Below are 22,415 nucleotides of genomic sequence, written 5' to 3' on the forward strand. Positions count from 1 at the left end.
GAGAGAGAGAGAGAGAGAGAGAGAGAGAGAGAGAGAGAGAGAGAGAGAGAGAGAGAGAGAGAGAGAGAGAGAGAGAGAGAGAGAGAGAGAGAGAGAGAGAGAGAGAGAGAGAGAGAGAGAGAGGGAGAGAGAGAGAGAGAGAGAGAGAGAGAGAGAGAGAGAGAGAGAAAGAAAGAGAGGAAGAGAGGAAAATGGAGTTGAACTCCTGTTTATGAGTTCAAAAGGAAAGAGGAAAAAACTAATGAAGAAACAGAAAATATCAAACAATTCGTGGTAACGAACTATAAGTAAGGAGCGCCTCGGCCCAATACTACCCAATACTACCGGAGCGACTCGGCCCAATAGTACCCAAAACTCCAAAAAAACTACCTGAAACTATTAAAAGAATTTGATTTTTAGGCTGGGTCCAAATATATAAAGTCCATTAAGTATAAGCTAATGTTACCCATTAAAAGCTACGAGACTGAAAAAATTTGCCTGATTTTTGAAACACTTCCAAAAAGTCAAACGACCTTAACTAAAATCACAGGATCATATTCAGCATATCAGAGAAACCTACCGTGTTTTTAAGCTTCTATCTACAAAAATGTGAAATGTTGTATTTTTTGGCAGAAGAAATTCCACGGAAGCGTTTTTTTTTTTTTTTTTTTCCCAGGGGTGATCACATCGAACCAATGGTCCTACAAGATCAAGTTAAAGCCCATTCGGACGGAAACTAAAAGTTCTAGTACCCTTTTTAAGTGACGAAAGTGACTAAGTGACGAAAGGCACCTATTCCCCCTCCCGCATCCATTCTTCCCCAAAGACATCCGATCAAAATTTTAAGATAGCCATTAAATTCAGCTTAGTTGAAAGGTCAGGTAACAATGCTTTTGGTGATGGGATGACCCTTCATAATCACCGGGAAAAGTACTGTAAATCACACAACTTTCCCCTATTGTTGACATAAACTTACATTTGACATACATTTCCCCTATTGTGCATTTGTTATTCGGAAATGAACTAAAATTTTTCGGGTTAAACGTTCTGTGGGGAGGGAAACTAGTCTCTGGGAAAATTTTGAGGAGAAATATTACACGGGGGGCGGGATTTCCTGACATGATTTGAACAACAAATTATGCCAGGAAATCTCCAAAAAACAGAAAAGCACATTAGAGGGTAAAATTTGGGGTAAAGTATAGAGGAAGCGACTTCAAAATGCGTTAACTACCATTTTGCTGCATATTATAAGGTACGAACTGTTTCTTAACACGCTTCCTTTTCAAAAGCCCCGATTTTTAATATCCTTTTCTACACTTTGCAGTTACAGAATGGATCTGAGAATTGGCTACGAATGTTACTTTGAGCATTGGAAGCGGGTGAGTTAAACGCAAGTTTTTCACAGGAATCAAATCTTTTTTCAGCGTTTGAATATCAAGACACCAGATGGACAAAAATAATGTCTTCGTTTCAACTGATGTTTACTTTGCTTCTTTTCAAATTAAAAAATTATGCACACAAACAATAAATAATTTCCTCTTTATGCCTTGATAGAATGCAGACGATTAAATATCAAATTATAATCATGGATCAATCCTTGTCACGTCTAGAGAAGAATAAGCTTTCCTTGTCTTTCTGGACGCGAAGGGAATGCACATGAAAGTGAATATTTCTTAAATCCTTAGTTAATATAAAACAGGTTGCTTACCAACTTTAGTTCTAAAGAAAGCGGAAGGCATATATTCAGGTTCAGCTTCTTCAAACAGTATATTTTGTATAATTTGTCCAAGACTTAGATTGAAATCGACAGAAGCGCTCATATATAGTTTTTTTAGGCTCTCAATATGTTTCCCAGCAGCTTTCAGCTTAGATGCTCCGGACACATTTTCTACCCTATTTGAGATCTGTAGTTCCAAATGGTCAGTTTCTAGACGTACTGCTGAATTTGTGGCTGTAGTTGCAGTTAGTTGAATACCCTATAAAATGAAATAAATTAAACAAGCCTAAATAGAGGGGAAAGCATAAGGTCATCTACAGGAACACTACGGATTGAATGGTGATAAGCTCTATTATAAAATTTGTGCGCAGAGAGCAGAAACATTTGTCTGAGATATATTTTCTTTCGTTTGCTTGGTGTGGAGATTGATTAAAATCTTTCGTTTAAAAGCCATCTTGGTCGTCTTCGAATTAAAGCAGCACAAGGAGTTGGAGTCATGTATAGGTTGCAACATTTTTTCCCTTACGAAATATTGAGATTGTTATATTTTTCTTTAGTTTATTCCCATTTATCATATTGACCTATTGTTTATCTGGCAACATTTAAAACCCATCTTAAACCGTTACGAATTGTGCAAAACCGGACTCTAAGGATTCTACATAAGTATCTACCATCACTTTCGACATTAACTCTTTATTTGTTAATACATATCCTTCCTATTTCTTGTCTGTGTAATTCTCTTCAGTACTATTTAAATTTAATTATGACCGTCAAATGCTCCCAGTTTATTTTCAATCGATTGATATGCTTGGGAGTAAGGGCGAACTTCATCATTACGAGACTCGACATAAAGACCAGCGTATTTCATCTCGATTTATAACGGAGCGATCGAGATTTTCACCAAGGAACATGGTAACAAGCGTATGGATAAAATTTCACGCTGTATATGATGGTATAAAACATTTAATATAATCCGATATGAACTTCAAAATTTTTTCTTAGAAATTTTTCACCATTAATATATTTGTTTTTCCTTATGTATTTTTTCAAAAAACGTTTCTCTTTTGTTTTTTTCATCGTCTCTGATTGCTAATGATGTCATTCTCCGTACATGTTTATTCGATTGTTTTGTTTTGTTATTGTGATTCTTTGTTTTGTTGTGTATGTCATTCTGCTTTGTGTGGTGGGCAGTGGACTTGGCTATTGGATCTTCAACTAGTTTTATTTATGTTGTAAATATTGATAAGATCACCACAATCACAAGCTCTGCCTCTCCGTGGTGACCCAGTCTATTTTATTTGTTATGCGTACTATATTAATAAATTGAACTAAAATTACTTTGAATATATAGCCTTTGTGCATTTTCGTTTGTTTTTTATTTTTTGTTTAGGATATTTTTTCTGTTCATAAAGGCTTCTGGATGTGAAGCCGACATATTCCAACTTTTATTATTATTTTAGTATTACAAAGACTTTATTTCCTTTTTATTGTCTTATTAAAAAAAAATATACCCGTCCAATCGCCAGCGAAACCACTAGGCCATTTGCCATTGCCACAGGACCACCTCACCTGGAATATAAAATTCAGAAGTTTCGTGGGCATTTGATTAACCATAATCTCCTCAGACTCAAGGCCAGTAGGCATGCTATTTTTTGACGCGTTGCTTATTGTCTATTTTATCCTTCTGTTTCGCTTACGAATGAATAATTTTAGTCTATATTAGCGAAAATTGATTTGGCCGGTCAAACTTGAAACCCAAACTTAATCAACTGGAAATAGACATACAACAGTAAGACTATGGTAATTCCAAAGATGTTACGTGATTTTTTTGCTTAAATTTAGTCTACAATTCCACCCTTCTGAGTATACAATATCTGTAGATTCACTTAATGACAAACACCAAAAACAAGAAAAAATATAGGGTCTTCGTCGTTATTTTCACCTAATGATTTTTTCTAATTTGTTTAGAGCTGTTGACTTTACTTCCAAACTGTAATTATATTAATCTTATCTTGCTCACACAAATAGCTAGAGAAGGGAGATTATACTATCAGAAATTGTGTAGTCGTATTCAGATCTTTAATTGAACCTTTTTCTCGTACAAACCACACGTCCTTACTAAACGTCAAAGAGCCAAAAAAATATTTTTTGCGTTTCTATTCTCAGGTAAAATTTAAATCGGGTAACAACTTGTGGGACACCAGTGTCTGGTGTCGCACAAGATTCGGTTTTATGACCATTTTACTAATTATGTTAATGAACTTGTTATTGTGGTTATGAACGAAGGACTAGTACTTTGTTGTTGACTATGAAGCCCAAAATATTTTCATGCCCAAATATGTAGATCTCAATCAGTAGATGAGGACACTCTTCTTTATTTTGCTGACAACAATACCATTGGCATTGCTGTGAGAACGGAGCCTGAGATATACATCAAATTGACTGTTTTGCCTAAGAGAGCAATTCCATGGTTCAATACTAATTGCCATTGATGTGCTAAGTCCACCTTCCTGATTTTCCCACGAATTTCTCTGGGTCACTCAAAACTATCTGAAATTTATTTTTTGAGGGTTCTCTCAGTAGACCTAGGGATAAGTATGTCCAGTTCCTAGGCATTCTTCTCGATGACATGAGAATCTCTCCTTCGTGTATCATATTAGTTTAGTTAATACGAAGATATCGTGGAATTTTGGAACCCTTAAGAAGCTCAAATTGCATTATTCCTAGATCAATTCTAGAAATGTTGTTTCGCTGCTTAATTCGATCTTATATCTCTTCCTGTTCTGCTATATCAAGCTTTTCTTCCTTTCTGATGCCTCTCTCTAATGTATAGGATACAGTTGGGCGCCCATGTCCCTGAAACAAATAGTTGTGCTAATAAGCCGTAACTTGATTTACAGACTATTCATATTCTTTTATGAGCATTTTTCAAATTTCTTTAACGACACAGTGATGTTATTGTGGCCTTAAGAACTAGTCCATCTGTTATCTTTAATCATTCTATATATCACATTCACAATTCTGGCAACAATCGAAATCTATCCATTCCGTCACTCGGATTCAGCTTCGATCCCCTGACTGCCACTCATGTTGTCTGGAACATTTGGTGCCACCACAAATAGTTTAAATAAAGTTTAGTTTCTGGATTTTTTTTAAGATTCCTCATTGTTCCGGTCGAAGCCCCTGAGAAAAAATGGAAATATAAAAGTGTGTTGTTTGTTGCACAAGCAACTTTGCTTTGGTTTCGGGGAATAGCCAAAGGTGGGTGGCTGTTCGTTATTTTCTTTTTCTATCGTGAATTTTTTTGTCCATTTTCATGTTTCTTTTTTTTCTTTTCTTTCTTTTTGCATTCTCTGCCCTAGAGCCTTGAAGGGTATATATTTATTTTATTGTTTAAATTTATTACTCAGCAAAATTTTTAATAAATTTACATATTTATCGATCTATTTTCTGATAACGGTGAGAACAAACTTAAAAATGTGATCGTTGAGGTTCTCCAAAAAAAATTTCCCAATTATTTTGATGCTGAGAAGTTCAAACCAATAGCAAAGTACATAAACAAAGAACTAGGCTTTAATATACTTTGTCATAGGTCTGATAGAAACTCGATTAGTATGTAATGGGATTGAAATAACTTCAGGACATAGCTATCAAGGAGCAAATCTCACATGTATCAAAAAATTCTGACAGAAATGTAAAAAAATTATGATTACTAGAAATTTTGTGATACATCTTCTTAATTTAAAGATTATGAAATCTGTACCACAAAATAATGGACAAATTTGTCCGTTCAATGGAAAAACGTTTGGCTTTCGTAATAAGTAAATAACTACCTTCATATGAATAGTCAGTGTATATAACAGACGTTTCGATGACGAAAGATCCACCTCTTCTTCCCAAATAGGAACAAGCTTGTCACCACCAGACACTTTCTGTAAGACCTCATTTATTTCCTACAAAAAAGTATAAGCATTAGTTTTAATATATCTTCTCTTTACACGAAATAAATTTAAAATAAAAAAAGTAAAGAATAAAACCCTCCAGCGCTAGGGATTCCAGCAATATAAGAAAAGGTAAACTTATGCTGCTTTTCAGCGCTTCAAAGCGAAAAAAATTATTTGGATATGAGTATTTTTTGTAGTGATTTTGTAATATATATATTGATTATTTTTGTTTTGCTTAAAATACGTTTTCTTTAATTTTCAACTTCAGCTGTTTATATTCCAAAAGGCATTATTTAAGGGGCTCTGTGAAGCTGATCATTTCGGTCTACCTGTTTCCTACTGTCTGATTTCATTCAAAATATATGTTTTTTTTTAATACCTGTTCTCTTAACTCAGACAATATCAATAAAAAAAAATAATAATAAAATAAACACAAATTCAGGCCATATAGATTTCAAAAGGAAAAGTATTGTGCAAAAACTTTAAATTTTACCCTTAAAGACGGCTTAGCACTTGCAATAGTTGCAATAGGGAAAACACACAAGCAAAAACGTCAAAATTTAAAAAGAATGTGAAAAAGCACAATCTTAAAAACTAAAAAAAAACAACAACAAAAACTAAAACGAATTATAAACAAGAACTAAGATCTCATATGGCACTTGTGACGAGGCCGGAAGAATCAAGAGCTCATATAGCATGAGCTCTAGCAAAATCCTAAGAATCAATAGATTGATTTAAAAGGAAAATCAGAGGCTTATTGAAGGTTGGGATTTAAAATAAGAGCTCTGAGTTACGAGATCCTTCTAAATATCATAATTCATTAAGATTCGATCACCCACTCGTAAGTTAAAAATTTCTCTTTTTCTAACTTTTCCTCTCCCTTCAGCCCCCCAGATGGTCGAATCTGGGAAAACAACTTTATCAAGTCAATTTGTGAAGCTCCCTGACACGCCTACCAACTTTCATAGTCCTAGCACGTCCAGAAGCACCAAACTTGCCAAAGCACTGAATCCTACCCCCTAACTCTCCCAAAGAGAACGGATCCAGTCCGGTTACGACAATCACGTATCTACGACATTTGTTTATTCTACCCACCAAGTTCCATCCCGATCTCTCCACTCTAAGCATTTCCCAAGATTTCTGGTTTCCCCCTCCAAATCCCCTTAAAGTCAACAGATCTGGTCGGGATTTGAAATAAGAGCTTTTCGGCATGAATTCCTGCTAAATATTAAATTTCATCAATATCCGGTCACCCGTTCTTAAGTTAAAAATACCTAAATTTTTCAAATTTTTCCAAATTAACACCCCCCGCCCAGCTCTCCCAAAGAGAACGGATCCGTTCCAATTATGTCAATCACGTATCTATAGCTTGTGATTATTCTTCCCAAGTTTCATCCCAATCTCTCCACTCTAAGCGTGTTCCAAGATTTCCGGTTTCCATGATTTCTGTTTCCTCCTTCCAGCCCTCTATGTCCCAAGATCCGATTCGAATTGAAAATAGATCATCTGAGACATAAGATATTTCTATATATCAAGTTTCGTTAAGATCCGATTATCCATTCGTAATATAAAGATACCTCAATTTGGACGTTTTCCAAGATTTCCGGTTTCCCCCTTCAACTCCCCCCAATGTCACCGGATCTGGTCAGTATTTAAAATAAAGAGCTTAAAAGTAAAGAAGAAAGAGCTCTGAAGCACAAGGTCCTTCTAAATACCAAATTTCATTAAGATCTGATTACCCGTTCGTAAGCTACAAATACCTCATTTTTTCTAATTTTTCCAAATTAACCCCCCCCCCCCCTAACTCCCCCAAAGAGAGCGAATCCGGTCCGGTTATGTCAGTCACGTATCTTAGACTTGTGCTTATTATTCCCACCAAGTTTATTCCTGATTCTAAGCCATTTCCAAGATTCCCCCCAACTCCCTCCAACGACACTGGATCCACTCCAAATTCAAAATAAAAGATATGAGTTACGAGGTCCTTCTAAATATGAAATTTTATTAAAATCCGATCACTCCTTCGCAACTTAAAAATACCTTACTTTTCAGAACTAATCCTCCCCCAACTCCCCCAAAGAGAGTGGACTCATTCCGCTTGTGTCAATCACGTATCCAGGACTTGTACTTATTTTCCCACCAAGTTCCATCTCGATCCCTCCACTCTAAGCGTTTTCCAAGATTTTAGGTTTCCCTCTCCAAATCTTTCCAATTTCATCAGATCCGGTCAGGATTTAAAATAAGAGCTCTGAGACACGATATCCTTCCAAGAATCAAATTTCATTAAGATCCAATCACCCGTTCGTAAGTTAAAAATACCTCATTTTTTCTAATTTTTCCAAATTAACCGTCCAGGTAGATACTTGGACTAAAGAGCTAATTTTAATTAAACAAATTTAATAAAATAGAAAATATCCTTGCCATTTCTTGAAGCAAAATTATCTGCAATTGAATTACTTTTGCAGCATAAAGAATGCAAAAATAATACACCTTTGGTGCTCTTAACTCCAAGATCCAAGTCCTGCATCCCATTTAGAATTACCTTACTCTAAATTATTCATACGGTTCTGGCCAAAAAAAATATGCCAATAAAAAAAAAAGAAAATGGCACCATTGCACTGTATAAAAATTTAGCAAAAATGTTTGAAATTCCGCAAAAAAGGAGCTGCTTCTGTCTAGAAAATAATGATATCTTGTAAACTAAAACCATAACCATGTCAATAAAATTACATATCCAACAGTCTTCTTGATGATTGTAAAAAATGCCAAAGAATTACAATTTATCCGTTTTTATGTCAAATTTTTCACATTTAATTTATTTCCTTGTCAAATTGTATGGATAGTAGAGAATAGAGAAAGAGAAAATTTAAATTTTTATTTCCTTTCACCTCCCACTTCCCGTATTTCCCACTGAAATGCCAGCGCTTGATTTAACTGTAATGGAGCCACAAAGGAAGCACTAATAACTTTATATACAGATTTTAAAGGTAAAACAAAAAGCACACCTGCATGAAAACTTTTTGAACAAGTACTAAATGATTCAGAAGGTCTGTAGTCAAACTGTGCTCCAGGATTCCGATGTCAGCAGTGGCTTTAATATAGCCACCTTTTCGAAGAACCATCTTACTCTCTAGTGACTTATCAGAAGAAATGGATTCCTGCAAGTATTCCGCCTCTCCATGTATAGACGGTAAAGATATACAAGCCGAGGGTGGAATTTGTCGTGATGACTCTAGTTTAGTATTAAAACTTAAGGAATGCTTATTTAAGTCCAGTGTGAATTTTGCTTGTGAGCCGGTCACTCCAGAGCTGACGAGCGACTCCATTTGGTATTCAGCTTCCAAAGATGGTAAAAGTGCAGCCGATACCACAATTCGATCGACCATAACAGAAAATTGGATGGCAAGTGGTTGAAAGAAGTCTGTTTCAGGGAGATAACGCAGAGTAGATCCCATTCGCTTTTCGGGGAATGGTGAAGGTTTTTGGAAGTTAGGTACGTCATCAGATGTCGTTCTTGTAGAGCGGCTACTAATTCTGTTATTTCTGAATTCCTAAAAAAGAAAATTAACATGTTGGCTTTATTCATTAGCGGCTAAATACAAAGCCATTTTCCAAGTAATTATCTAACGGTTATAAACTATTATTAAAAAAACGTTCAGTTACCATTTCATCTTGAAGGAACCGACATTTTATCAACGAAGAAAAGCCTCCTCTCCTCTTACACTGAGAAACAACAGCACAACATACAACAAATGATTCATAGTCTTATTACACTTTTAAAATACCCAATTATACCGTACCAATACCCATAAAGTGTCCATCTTGATCCATTTAATTCTGATATACTGGTAACTATTATGAAGCTTTCAAACCCAAAAATGAAATAAAAAAGAGCAGATGATATATTTTACATGAAAAAGGCGACATTTTTTTTTTTTTTTTTTTTTTTTTTTTTTTTTTTTTTTTTTTTTTTTTTTTTTTTTTTTTTTTTGTCAGGACAAGCGCATATGTGCAAATAAAAGGAACATTATTTCTTTAGTGGGAGCGGGGAAGAAACAAATAGATGGGGGAGGGGGCAAGTAAAATAGGCATTTTTGACTGTGAAAAAGATTGGTAAGATACCCAAATTGACTTAGAACGTCGGAATTTCGATTTTTTTCCTACTTATTAATTTGGAAGACATTAATCCATGTCTCGAGAGAGGCATGATTTTCTGCAATTACAGCTGCCCAATTGTATATTGACAAATATTACTAGCATTAAGAACTTGTTACAGTACTAATCACTTACCAACTAAATTGATTGCTGTCATGGCTTACTAAATTCACTCCTTTATGGAATAATAGTCATGTGTCCAGACATGTATGTATTGGCATGTATTCAAGCACCAGAAAACCGAAGAGAGAAATTCAAGATTGTTAAGACCGCCCCAATATTGGAAATAAGAAATTTTCCAATAATCTTTTATAATTTGTCTGCTTCGGACATATTAGTTTTTGGTATTTTTTCCCCTATATTACAAATGACAAGCAGTCTACCAAACTCTTCCAAAATAGAAAAGCCATGCCCCATTTACACAGAATTAAAAAAAATTACAAATTAAAGTAAATAATGACGAAGGTCACACTGGCTTTCAATCATCCACTATATAATATATATGTATATATATATATATATATATATATATATATATATATATATATATATATATATATATATATATATATATATATATATACATGTATATATTTTTTTGTGGTTTGGTTTGATCGATATTTTATCAATGAGTTTTTGGGTGAGTTAGTTTCTTTTCTATGTTTTACATTATATTTCGCTGAAGACTATCAGTTTTATAGTGAAGGCTATCAGTTTTACAGCCAAAATATTCGCACCGATATTTTCCATATTTGATTGAAGTACGGATACTAGCCACTAAGCTAACACATACGGTATCTCTAACCGTTAAAAGTTATTTACAAAAGTTTTGTTCCTACCTGCAATGTCGTTGACAACTCTTTGGTTCCTCTAGTCATCATGCCATGCAAAACGGCTGGGTGTTGAGGAATATCCACAGATATAAGGCCTACTGACAACAGGGCTGAATTTAAATCATCACTACTCTTTGACTGCACAGAGTACAAGCCTTGAGATTTTCCGACCGTGAATTTGACAACCGTTTGCTGATTTGGTGCAATGCCTTCCAATAAAACAATCATTGCTTGGCCTAAGTGACAGCTGAGAGAGTTTTCGATGTCTGGCTTTTGCAGTGTCGTAGAAAGCCCTTGTCTAGAATGTTTGGAATAAATGTAAAAATAACAATGAAAACAAAATTATATGAAGACAATTAGCCTTTAAAGATTACCAAAGTGAATTTATTGAGCTACAACTGACTTCCTAAGGGTAGTCTTCCATCAAAACCATCTGTTGATCTCTCAAAGCAAATGCTCAAACCAAAAGGTGTAAAAAACAAAAGATTAAGCTGATCAAAAGGACTAGTGGGACATCGAACGTCAAGATCCCTGGCGTTACAAAGTATTTAAAAAAGAAGAAAAGTCCTCTGGTTTGTAGTTTTAACTTTTCATTTAGAAAGATTTTGCTTCACATGCGAGTTTCTTTTTCTCTAAATGTTTACTTTTATAATACCATACTCTGCGGTACCAGTCACATTTCAAGTTCCCGGTATAATTCCAGTCCTTATCCAATTTTAATGACAGGATTTTATATATATATATACTTAACCTTCACTGGACTAAATCAGCAGTTAGGTTAGATGGATTAAATGTATCAGGAAGAGTTAGTGGTTGATGCAACAACCAAAAAACTGTTTTTTAATAGGACTTTTTCAGACGTTTTCGTCTCTATGAATTTCAGACGAAGAGTGTACCTACATGTCTGTCTTCATGCCTTGACAGACCCTTGGCTCAAAGGGAAAAAATTCTCAGGTGGAGGTTATTGAAGGGTAAATGACTGTGATTGACATAATGTCAGATCTTTATCCAAAAGCAGTAGTTCTGTTCAGCGATGCTACAACCTGATAAAAATATTTTACTGACTATCTGAGTATTTTGTTGGTAAAACTACCTGAGCTTGTGAAAAAGCCTAGACAGTCAAGCACAAATAGTTGAACTTTTTTGTGTGCCAAACTATCCTAACTTGTAATTGCAAGTTCACTTGCATAACATTCGAGGCATGTAGGCTTTGGACCTCTTATTCCCCTTTGTCATTTCAGTCAACTTGTTGTTCAACTAACATTCAATTAAAATTTTATATTAGTCTAGCAAATGTCAAAGTTTATAAATTGAATCAATTGCCTTGCCTGAAGCTCATTGCAGAATTGCCCCATTTTGACTTTAGACGCTTGTTTGCCTCTGATTCTAGGCGAAATTAACGGTCTCATGTTTCAATTCTAGATTATTGCTTTCAACCTGCCTTACACCATAGGTAAGTGTCCCTTGTTTACCTCTCATTTTCAGGCAATCTAATGGTCCTATGTCAATTTTAAAGTTTGGGTCGACCTGCCTGAGACTCTAGGCAGGCGTGACTCCCTGAAAGATAAACCGTGTATTGGTCCAAAAGGAAAGGCACCCGCATAGGCAAATAAATGATAGGCAAACAAATAATAAACACTATAAATAGTAATATTCCTATGCTCACAAACATCTAGATGGGGTACCGATATATGTACAAGCATAAAACACATTTAAATCCATTTTTCATCGAAGTCCAAATTTCCAATATATTTGCCACTCTCCCGACGTACTATTCAATATATTTCCCAGATGTCAAATATTTTGGAAAATTGTCCATTATAATGAAAGAACCGAGCGTGCTGAACCTGAAAGAACTTCAACACAACTATTCCATTCTAATTCATTTTAATTCGAATTATCTGCAAAGGTTTTGAGACCCCTGTAAAGGGGGTCATACCAGATCAAACCAGGTTTGAGACCCCCTGTAAAGGGGGTCATACCAGATCAAACCAGGTGGGTTTGAGAAATCCTGCATATACCAGGAGGCCATAATGTTGACAAAAAGGCTAACTGTTCCCTGATTCATCGAAATTCGGCCCACAAAGTTAGATATTAGGTTGAACTAAGAAAATAAACAGTCAAGAGAAAAACACCCTTTAGTCATATTGTCGTCCAACAGATCCTACACAAAACAATAAAATATGAACTTATAGGCGTTGAAAATGGATTAATTTATAAAAAAATTAGAATGCTTTCTGAGAAATTATTTGGAAAGAATTCCTCAATAAATCATTCGTTGACATATATATAATTCAGGCGACGACCAGGATTAGGGCTACAGGCCCCCCTAAACAGATTCAAAGGCAGCTATTAATTATCCGAAAAAGAAATAAACAAACGGGTTTCTTATGGTCTTTTCCCTGTCAAGATCAAATTTTGTTTTAGCTCCCCAGCTAACCTGTTTCTTTGAAATATATCTGTACAAATTAATCTAAAATCAGTGACACAATTATTTCTTCTTTTAAAAAAAATTTTCTTCAAGGATTTGGCAGAGCTACTCGTAGTAGTGCTTAAAAGGGTGCTTAACCAGTGCTTAAAAGGGAAAAATCCTGATTTTTAGAAAAGCTGTTCGTGCATTTGCTCTAGACGGATACTTAGAACAAATAAAAGAAAGTATTATTATTAATAATAATAACATATAATATAAAATTCAGTGGGATCAATTCAATAAAACTGGGGAGGGGGTAAAGGTAATTAACAATATCTAGGGGAGGGGTAAATTGTCCTTTTTCATTTTTTTTTGTTTTTATAATGAAAAATACCCCCAAAACCATTTTTTGAACCTAGAGGGGAGACACGGGGCACTCGGTGGTATATGACCCCTCCCCCAATTGACATTAACATTGAAGGTTATGCCTTTTAGGATAAAATAGTTTGCTTGCCGGAACTTTTTAGCGATTTAACGTGAGGAGATGGAATTTAAAAATTATTAGAACCACAAATCGTGCGATACCTGGCGACTTCACTAGAAAAATAGGAAATGTTAAAGAACATTGGATGATTTATATAATTAATCTGATATTTTATAGAACAAAAGTTGACCGTTCTATTTGAGCAATAGTCTATCTGCATTTTTTTTTCAAGAATCATTTACTTCACAATCCAGTCTGAAAAAGAAAGCCGTTTGTCTACAGGCGACAAAGTTCTGCTTTCTTTACCCTCCCCTACATCAAGTATCTTATGGTTTAGGGTAGATTAAAAACATCAACGACAAATGAAATACACCGTTGGTGATTTTTCCTTTTGACGCTAACGCTAGCTTCACCTATAACAAGTTATTCATTCCCTGTGACCCTATTCATATGAAGGAATTGTACTCACTTGTAGTTTAAAGACGATTGAATATTTGAAAGATCAGCTTCCAGTTTGAGCCCACTCAACGTTGCAAGAAGACGCACACGAGCAAATCTAATAACCCCGAAGACAGCTGCAGAATATCGAGATTTTTCCGTTTGCTTTTGACTTGTTCTAGTACTTTTTCGCTGTCGAATTAGCTTCTCATCAACTCTAAAAGATGTTTCTATTAATTAATTGTCTATTAATTAATTAATTGTATATATATATATATATATATATATATATATATATATATATATATATATATATATATATATATATATATATATATATATATATATATATATATATATATATATATATATATATATATATATATTATTAACTGCCAATAACTAAAGGATACAAAGTTAATTCAGCACTTGGTGATAAACAGGCTTACGTTATGCAAGTATTGAATTCCATAATAAAAAGCCAAGATTAACATGAATGGCATGTAATCATTTAGAAAACCAACATGAAACTCAAATTAAAAACTGCTTGAGATAAAGTAAGGATTCCAAATGTTTCCAGAATTTTTTTTACAGATAATATGACAAGCAGAAACACAAAGTTGGCGCAAAAACACAATTATTTTTAAAGAAGAAAAGTGGGGAAATCAAAAAGTATACTATCTACAAAAGTATACTAACTATCTACAATTACATGGTATGTAGTTTTTCTGCCAAGCAGGTAGAAAATCCCCAGTAGAATTGTAATGGTTACATTTAATTTCTTATTTTGTTAACCTGAAATAAAATAACACAGGGACCCACAGGTTCTGGTCCTATCTCTCTAGCATTGCAAACCACCATAAATAGGAATGGAACTCTGGTGGACAGGAACAAGACGAGTAAGCGAGCTTCTGTTGTGGGTGGAAGACAGCAGAAAAATATAGGCAACTTATTTCAGCCTTTTCTTAGTGATCGTCCATTTACTGTTGTTTGGAATTCGGAGATATTTCTCCCGAAATTTATTCCACAAATCTTGCTATTCATGTGTGTGACTTTGTCTCCAAAGCCCTAAAATATCAGATGTAATGAAAGCCACTTCAGTCTAAATTTGAAACTTCATCTTCACCTAAGACAGTGTTACCAAACCTATAATTCTACTTAGCTCTGAACGCTAATTCACTAGTTCTGTGAGATGCGAAATGCTAAGGATTTTTGTGCTATTAGCTCTTGTGCCGGCTAAGTGAGCCAGTATATCCAAGCCTTACCAATGAATATTGCTAATCACAAGCAATAATTTCTGCTCTGCACTTCTTCACACTCAGTAGATTCTTTTATTCAGTAATACTCACCAAATAGTTTTTCTTCAAGAAACAACGTTGCAGGAACTGGATCCTCTTATCGGTGTTTCTAATCTTTAATCATGGACAATCTAAAGAGCAATTTTGACAGTTGATTCGCATAGTTTTTCAAGACCAACTATCTAACGGTCTGTGTTTAATATGACAAATGTTCCTTTAAATAATGCTCAGCACACTGAAACTGATGACAAGCGGCTGCAGCCCTACTTACAAGGTGTGATAAAGGGAGTCTAATTCTAGTTTGCTTTGATATACCAAGGAGTAACATAGGTAATTTACCGATCTTCGCTTGTCAAAATTCTGGGCTAATGAAATGCTTTCACCGTTGTCTATGGTTCAGTGATTACTGGTGAGCTGAATTCGAACCTCCTCAGAAATACCACTTTTGGAGATAAGCTTTTTAATAATCTCCGAATTGCTGATAACTTGTTTCTTATTAGTGATAGCTTAGCATCGTTATGTAGTCAATCATTGTATTGTCAAAGAATACCAGATTACAATTGCAAGTGAAATTTGAGTCTTGTGTGAGATTATCGGTCCTAGCTCCTTCCCTGTTTTATCCTATCTCAACATGGAATTGTGGCGGTCAGTATAACTGAGTCCATTCATGCTACTTCTCAAAAAACTTAAGTCAACCGATGGAGCCTCTAAACAACTTCTTGAGCACAATAATGCCATATCTGATTGCATTCAAGAATCAATACTATGTGTATTGCACAGAAAGGAAGCCCTTTATCTATATAAATTTAAAATAAAAACAAGTTTTACCGATAGAGTTAAAGCGATAAGTTGAAAATTAAGACGATAAGGAATTATTTCGGAGCCTATGTACCGCAAGTACCATTCCTATAAATCTACTACAAATGAACAAGTTGAAAAATTATCTCTATGTTTATAGAATTATTCAAAACTAGCGGTTTGCTGAAAACACAAAAACATAAAATACTGTTAGATTTCCGATACAGTTGAAATATATATCCAAAGAACGACTTGGATAATTGAGTTGACCCTTTCAGACGGCGTTGAGGGATCGACTGGATCTAAATATTTTGACTTAGGGGAGAAAGTACTGATAAACCTGAGGACATTATGAATATCCATACCATCCATACCGTAAAAATAGCCAATCTGCAATATCCAAGAGCAGCTGGGGGGAGGGGGGATAAAGTTACTACTTTCTGAAAGTGTTTGTGTGTGCCAGTAGGAATAGGGGGTCAAAGTCTGTTTTCGGAGGGGTGTGGCTAAACTTGTTATGTCTCGCATCCATCTAAGCGTTTTGCACTTGAAGCTCCCATGGGAGTTAAAATCTATTCATGTCTAAGTAGAGAGTTAAATTAAGAGACACTGTGTAGGTATCCACCCACCCTATCAAAATAGTGTTTTTAGAATTGGGATGGCTTGTGACACCAAGTTGAAACTTTCACGGAGCGTTAGGGAGACCTCAATTTTTTACTTAGATGAAGGAGATAAAAGGGGAGGATTAAAAACGGTTTTCGTCCAGTCATCCAAACATTGCACTCAAAGTCCCTATGGAACCTACAATTTATTCACGGTTAATTTGTGAGATAAATCAAGCAATATTATGAATCCCCTTGTGATCGAAACTGCGTATCTGTGACCTCATAAAATGCTTTTGGGAATCAAATTGAAACCAGCAGAGAGTGTTTCGAGGGGGGAGAGACAAGTAGACCTAGAATCAGGTCTCGGGGAGGGGAGTAAGTCGGCCCAGATTCAGGTTAAGGGAAGAGGGGGAGGGTGAAAGAAAGCTTTTAAATATACATGTCTCTAATCAATTCAAAATTTTCGGCACTCTTAGCATATACTAGACTATATTTTATTTCCCGTGAAGTAGCGATGTAGACCGAAGAAAACCAAGTTTACCCAGATCATCATAGGCAGCGCAATAGCGCTGCCTAAGTAAAGAGAGATGTGGGCACAATGTTTTATTCATTTACTGTTTTTTTTTAGACCAGGGCACTTTGTATCGAAGGAGCCGTCGCAGAGACTTTTTTTTAGACAAAAAGGGTTCATTCGATTAGAAATTGAAAGTGCTAGTAGCCTTTTTAATAGCCAAAAGTGATTAGAGGGGGACCTATCCCCCTCCCATGCCCACCATTTCTCCTAAAACATCCTATCAAAATTATCAGATAGCCATTTTGTTCAGCGTAGTTAAATCGCCCGAAAATTGTGTCTCTGAGGATGACACCTCCCGCCCCACAGCCCACAAAACAAGGGTTGTAAGTTATGTTCTAGTGACATATAAGGGTTTTATAGAAAGGATGGTCGTAAAAACCTCAGAGGGGCTCATTGAATTAGTAATTAGAAGTTTTAGTGCCCTTTTACAGGTTGAAAATGATCGAAGGGCGGATATCCCCCTACATATAGTACTTTCCCAAAATGCATCTGATAAAAATTTTGAGATGACCAGTTTTCGTCGTAGAAACTTGAAAAAAGTTCATTCGAATGGAAATTGAAAGGGCTAGTGCCCTTTTTAATAGTCAAAAGTAATTGGAGAGCATGCCGCCCCCCACGACCAACAATTCCCAAAAAACATCTAATCAACATTTTGAGATAGCCATTCTGTTCATCATAGTTAAAAGGCCTGGAAATTATGTCTTTGAGAATGACAGCCCACCAACAGCCCTCAGCGAAAGGTTTTTACGTTATGCTCCAAGGGCATGTAAGGTTTTTATGGAAAGGTTGATCGTACAAACTCCGGTGGGGGCTCATTGGATTGAAACCAGATGTTCTAGCAGAAAACCAGAACCCTCTTTAAGAGTCAAAGTAATCAAAGGGCTGCCACTCCCCACCCATCGACGTCGTATTTTACACAAATACATCCGATAGAAATTTTGAGATAGCCATTTGTTCAGGTTGACAGAATACCCCAGAGTCTGGGGGTAAGGGTTATATGTTATAGCCCAGGGGCATATAAGGTTTTTTTGGAAGGGGTGGTCGTGTGAACTTTAGAAGAGGCTCATTTGATTGGAAACGTATAGTTCCAGTTTTTCACAAAACAAGTTTTCATCCACAAAGGGATGATAATCCCCGTTCCTTCTCAAGACCAGAATATAATTTGTGCTTTACCAAAAAAAAAAAGAAAAAGAAGCAAACAAAGGACCATGGATTGTCAGTTTTATTGACATATACTGATATTTATTCCTTAAAGTTTCGATAATGTTTTATTTATGAAAGAAAAAATAAGTGAGAACGTTAAAACGTATTTTGTTTTCAGTAAAGCGCAAATTATGTTATGGTTTCGTGAAGGCATGGGGTTTATCCACCCCTACTCATGTTAATTTTTGCTCGTTTTGAGTTTGACTCGGCTATTTATTGTACTTTCTGTTCGTTTTGAGTTTAATTTAGTTATTGATAGTCATTCGTGGAAGTTTTACGCTTGGAAGATTATTTGACTTTATTTCTGATAATTTTTGGTTAACGGAGCTCTTTACTTTTCTTTGAAAACTTGTTTTGCAGAAAGTTTTTTAAATTAATCAAAGTAACGTATCAACATTACCTCAACATTATACTGTACTACCTATTCAACTATTACGGCTCATGAAAAGTCCACCATACTTGAAAAAAGTGAGCCTGAGAACACCATAATAGTCAGTGAGTTTGATGTTTACACAGAATTACGGAAGATCAAACCGAATACATCTTCATACCCTGGTGAATTACCTGCCAAACTGCTACGTGAATATGCAGCCTTTATAGCGTTACCACTGTCCAGCATCATTAACGAGTGTTTTGCTTCTGGCTTTTTCCCGTTACAGTGGAAAAGGGCCTATATTAGAATTATTCCAAAGAAGCGTGCCCCTAGTGCATGTGACGATCTCCGCCCGATCTCACTTACACCTTGTTTGGCGAAAGTAACTGAGGCCTTTATACTCAAGTTTCTTCTTAAACAAATTCATGGGCGTATTGATAAATTCCAGTACGGTGGACTCCCCAAGTGTAGTACTACAATCTACCTTGTACGGATGTTTGACTGCGTCCTCCAATGGCTTGAAAAAGGTAGCTGTTTCGTCGACATTTGCGCAGTGGATTTCCGAAAGGCCTTTGACCTAATCCGCCACCGGACTGCAGGCATGAATCTCCAGGAAATGGGGGCCAAACGATGCACCCTTGGCCTTGTACTTGACTTCTTAACTGGCCGAAAACAAAAAGTCTTTGCACTCCACGAAAACGATTCGGATTCATCATGGTCAGATACTTCTTGCGGGGCCCCACAAGGCACAAAATTAGCTGGAATAATTTTCCTGGCTGTAGTTAATTCCCTGCTTAACCATCACGACGACCGTTACAAGTTTTTAGATGATCTGTCCATAGTGCTCGCTTACCTGGTCGAAAACACTATCATAACAAAGCAGTTTTCAGACCAGTTATTTGATCAGCTAAAGACCGAATGCTCAAGTCATGATCTTGCCATTAACGTAGCCAAGTCGAAGATAATTCGTTTCAACCCTCTGAAGCGGAATATAGATTTGCCTCTAGTCCCTTTCCCGATTGTGAACGAAATAAAAATCTTAGGAGTAACTTTCACTAGTGACTGTAGTTTCAGTGCCCATATTAATTTAACCGTCCACAAGGCTAATGCAAGCCTTCAGACACTTACCAAAATGAGGCGTTTTGGGTGTGATACTAAAAGCCTTCTCCATGCCTACACGCGTTATGTTCGCCCGTTGCTCGAGTACGCGTGCCCGGTGTGGGGTCCATCTGCTATCCGCACAGCGTACCTATTACGCGACATAGAGTGCGTCCAGAAAAGAGCAACAAGGATTATACTCTGAGACCGTGGCATACCCTACGATCAAGCCCTCGCTAAATTAAATTTATCTCCACTTAAAGTCCGGCTGGAACACCTTATTCACCAATTTGGAAAATTCATCCTAGCCAATAAGAGCCACCGATCTTTACTACCCGAACCAGCCCCTCCCAATAGCCGAACTCGATTACGAAATAAACTTGTACCCCCTGAAGTACGAACCAATCGATACGCAAACTCATTTGTGCCTTTTTACACATCAGTTTTTAATGCTGAGTTGTAATGTGTGATTTTTGTTTAAATGTATGATTTTTGTGAAAAAACTGAATTTAGCTCTATGCTACGATAGTTCTTAAATATACCGATCTCTCTCTCTCTCTCTTTCTGTCTCCTAACTCCCATCAAATTCCCCCTCCTTTTAATTTCTATTTGACCTACCCTCTTTTTTCAACAGGGCTTTTTTAGTTATGAGTTTAATTTTATGCGTCTTCAGTTTCATTTTACATGGATCTTTTTCTTTTGAATGTATATGTACATTTCATTAAAAACCACAGTAACAGGAGCCTTGATTCAAAAGAAGAAAAACAGAACCAGTACAAAAATACCAATTAATATAGCAATGTGACTTGCAACAGTCATAACTATTGCAAAAGAATCGTTATTGTGTTACATACTAACAAAAATATACTCCCACGATTTGAAATATTCGAACTACAGTTATTTATACAAATTTGAATTAACCAATTTGCCCCACCCTTATCTAAACAAAGCATCTTTATTCTTCGGTTGCTCTAACAGTCCCAAACTCCAACCATAGACTTTCAAAGCGTTAGACCCCTATTTTTTTTAGATAGAATCCATCTTAATATCGCGTCGCTCTTTGGCTTTTGTTTATTAACTGCTGTTAATACAGCAGTTACAGATGTTTTTTTTTTTTTTTTTTTTTTTTTTTTTTTTTTTTTTTTTTTTTTTTTTTTTTTTTTTTTTTTTTTTTTTAATGGCAGATATGTCATGCCTTAGTCAAGATATTAATTTGAAAAATTTAGATGAACAACAAAATTTAGACAAAAAGTTTTGATTAATAACCGTGTTCCTTTTCACCCTCCATTTGACAATTATATAAAAATTTCAACAGCGTTATTCAGATATTGTCCTTGATCCGTAATTTTAAGAGACGTTGTTAGACATTTTAGAAGATTTTTCTAATAGGGGCGGATGCCTGAAATCATCAGAAAGTACATTTGCCTTGGGACGTAGGCCCAGATCAGATTTAAGGGGAAAAGCTTAATTGTTATTGCTTTTGTGTGAAAAGCAATTGAAAATTGAATAAAAATTGAATTCAAAATTAACAATATATGAATGCCTTACCTGTGGAAAACAATATCTAGGTTCGGAACTGCCTTATAAAGGTCAAGCAGCTGAAAAATTTTCTTCCACGACTTTGGAACTGTTCTTGGCATGATTCTTAGAGCTGTCAGTGAAGCATTTATAGACGTCCCTCCACTTCTGACATAAGGGCTATCATTGTTGGTGGAAGAAGCACGCGAAAAATTTCTACGCTCCAAATCAGGTAGTACTTGACTGCTTTCACTTGCACTAGACATAACAACTTCACTTGCATCTGACTCAGAATTCGGTATAGTTAATGGCATCGAACGTAGTGGTATATCCTCATGAAGTTGGTTGGAGGCATTCTGGGCGTTATTATACATTGTGTAAATCTGATGCGCTAACCTTAGCAGTGGCATATTTACTTGCTGCGCTATGAAGCCCACACCGATATTAAAACTAACAGTAGTATTAGAGTCGTTTTTATCATCTCCTATATCATTTTGCCTTCCCTTAGCTTCAGCTTCGAACGTTATCTTCTCGCATGTAAACGCTGGAATTTCCGGTGGTAAGCTAATACTGAACTTTCCAAGCGGCCGCTTTCCCTTCAAACCTTTATTGGACGTGACTGTGAATTCACTTTCAAACAAATCAACTTTGAATTCATCAACACCACTGACCACCGAGACGCTGCCAGAGATCGAAAAAGAATTATGGGACTGCTTCTCACAAGGAATTTTCAACGCTGAGAGCATAGGAGCAAATACTACTTGTGCATCAAGCCCAGGATTAAGTCGGTGAATCTGAGCAGTTGGTGGCAAAGGAGATCCTCCCCCGGTGCTTTCGCTTCTTTGAAATTTTTTCAGGAAAGAGCCACTTGCAATGCCAGCCTAAATAATAAGACAAGTTAGTCTTAAAGACCATATACGATTGTGTGCATAACGCTCGTCAAATGAGTTTCTCGTGTAGTAATATGGAAGAAACGCGAGAATTGGGGGGAGGT

The 22,415-nt window shown here is 35.9% G+C and overlaps 1 protein-coding gene across 3 annotated transcripts in view; it reads right to left on the reverse strand.

The window, feature by feature from the left end:
• LOC136039305 (bridge-like lipid transfer protein family member 1) overlaps window positions 1–22,415 on the reverse strand; it is a 279,590-nt gene that overhangs the window by 111,759 nt on the left and 145,416 nt on the right. For all 3 annotated transcript variants that reach the window (XM_065722912.1, XM_065722913.1, XM_065722911.1), the window contains exons 29-34: window positions 21,452–22,302; window positions 13,989–14,174; window positions 10,632–10,923; window positions 8,643–9,188; window positions 5,530–5,649; window positions 1,688–1,955 (exon numbers count right to left, since the gene is read on the reverse strand). In XM_065722912.1, the coding sequence (XP_065578984.1) occupies window positions 1,688–1,955; window positions 5,530–5,649; window positions 8,643–9,188; window positions 10,632–10,923; window positions 13,989–14,174; window positions 21,452–22,302 (2,263 nt within the window). The remainder of the gene's footprint in view (window positions 1–1,687; window positions 1,956–5,529; window positions 5,650–8,642; window positions 9,189–10,631; window positions 10,924–13,988; window positions 14,175–21,451; window positions 22,303–22,415) is intronic.

The sequence above is a fragment of the Artemia franciscana genome, chromosome 19, assembly GCF_032884065.1.
Source record: "Artemia franciscana chromosome 19, ASM3288406v1, whole genome shotgun sequence".
NCBI classification, from domain to species: domain Eukaryota; kingdom Metazoa; phylum Arthropoda; class Branchiopoda; order Anostraca; family Artemiidae; genus Artemia; species Artemia franciscana.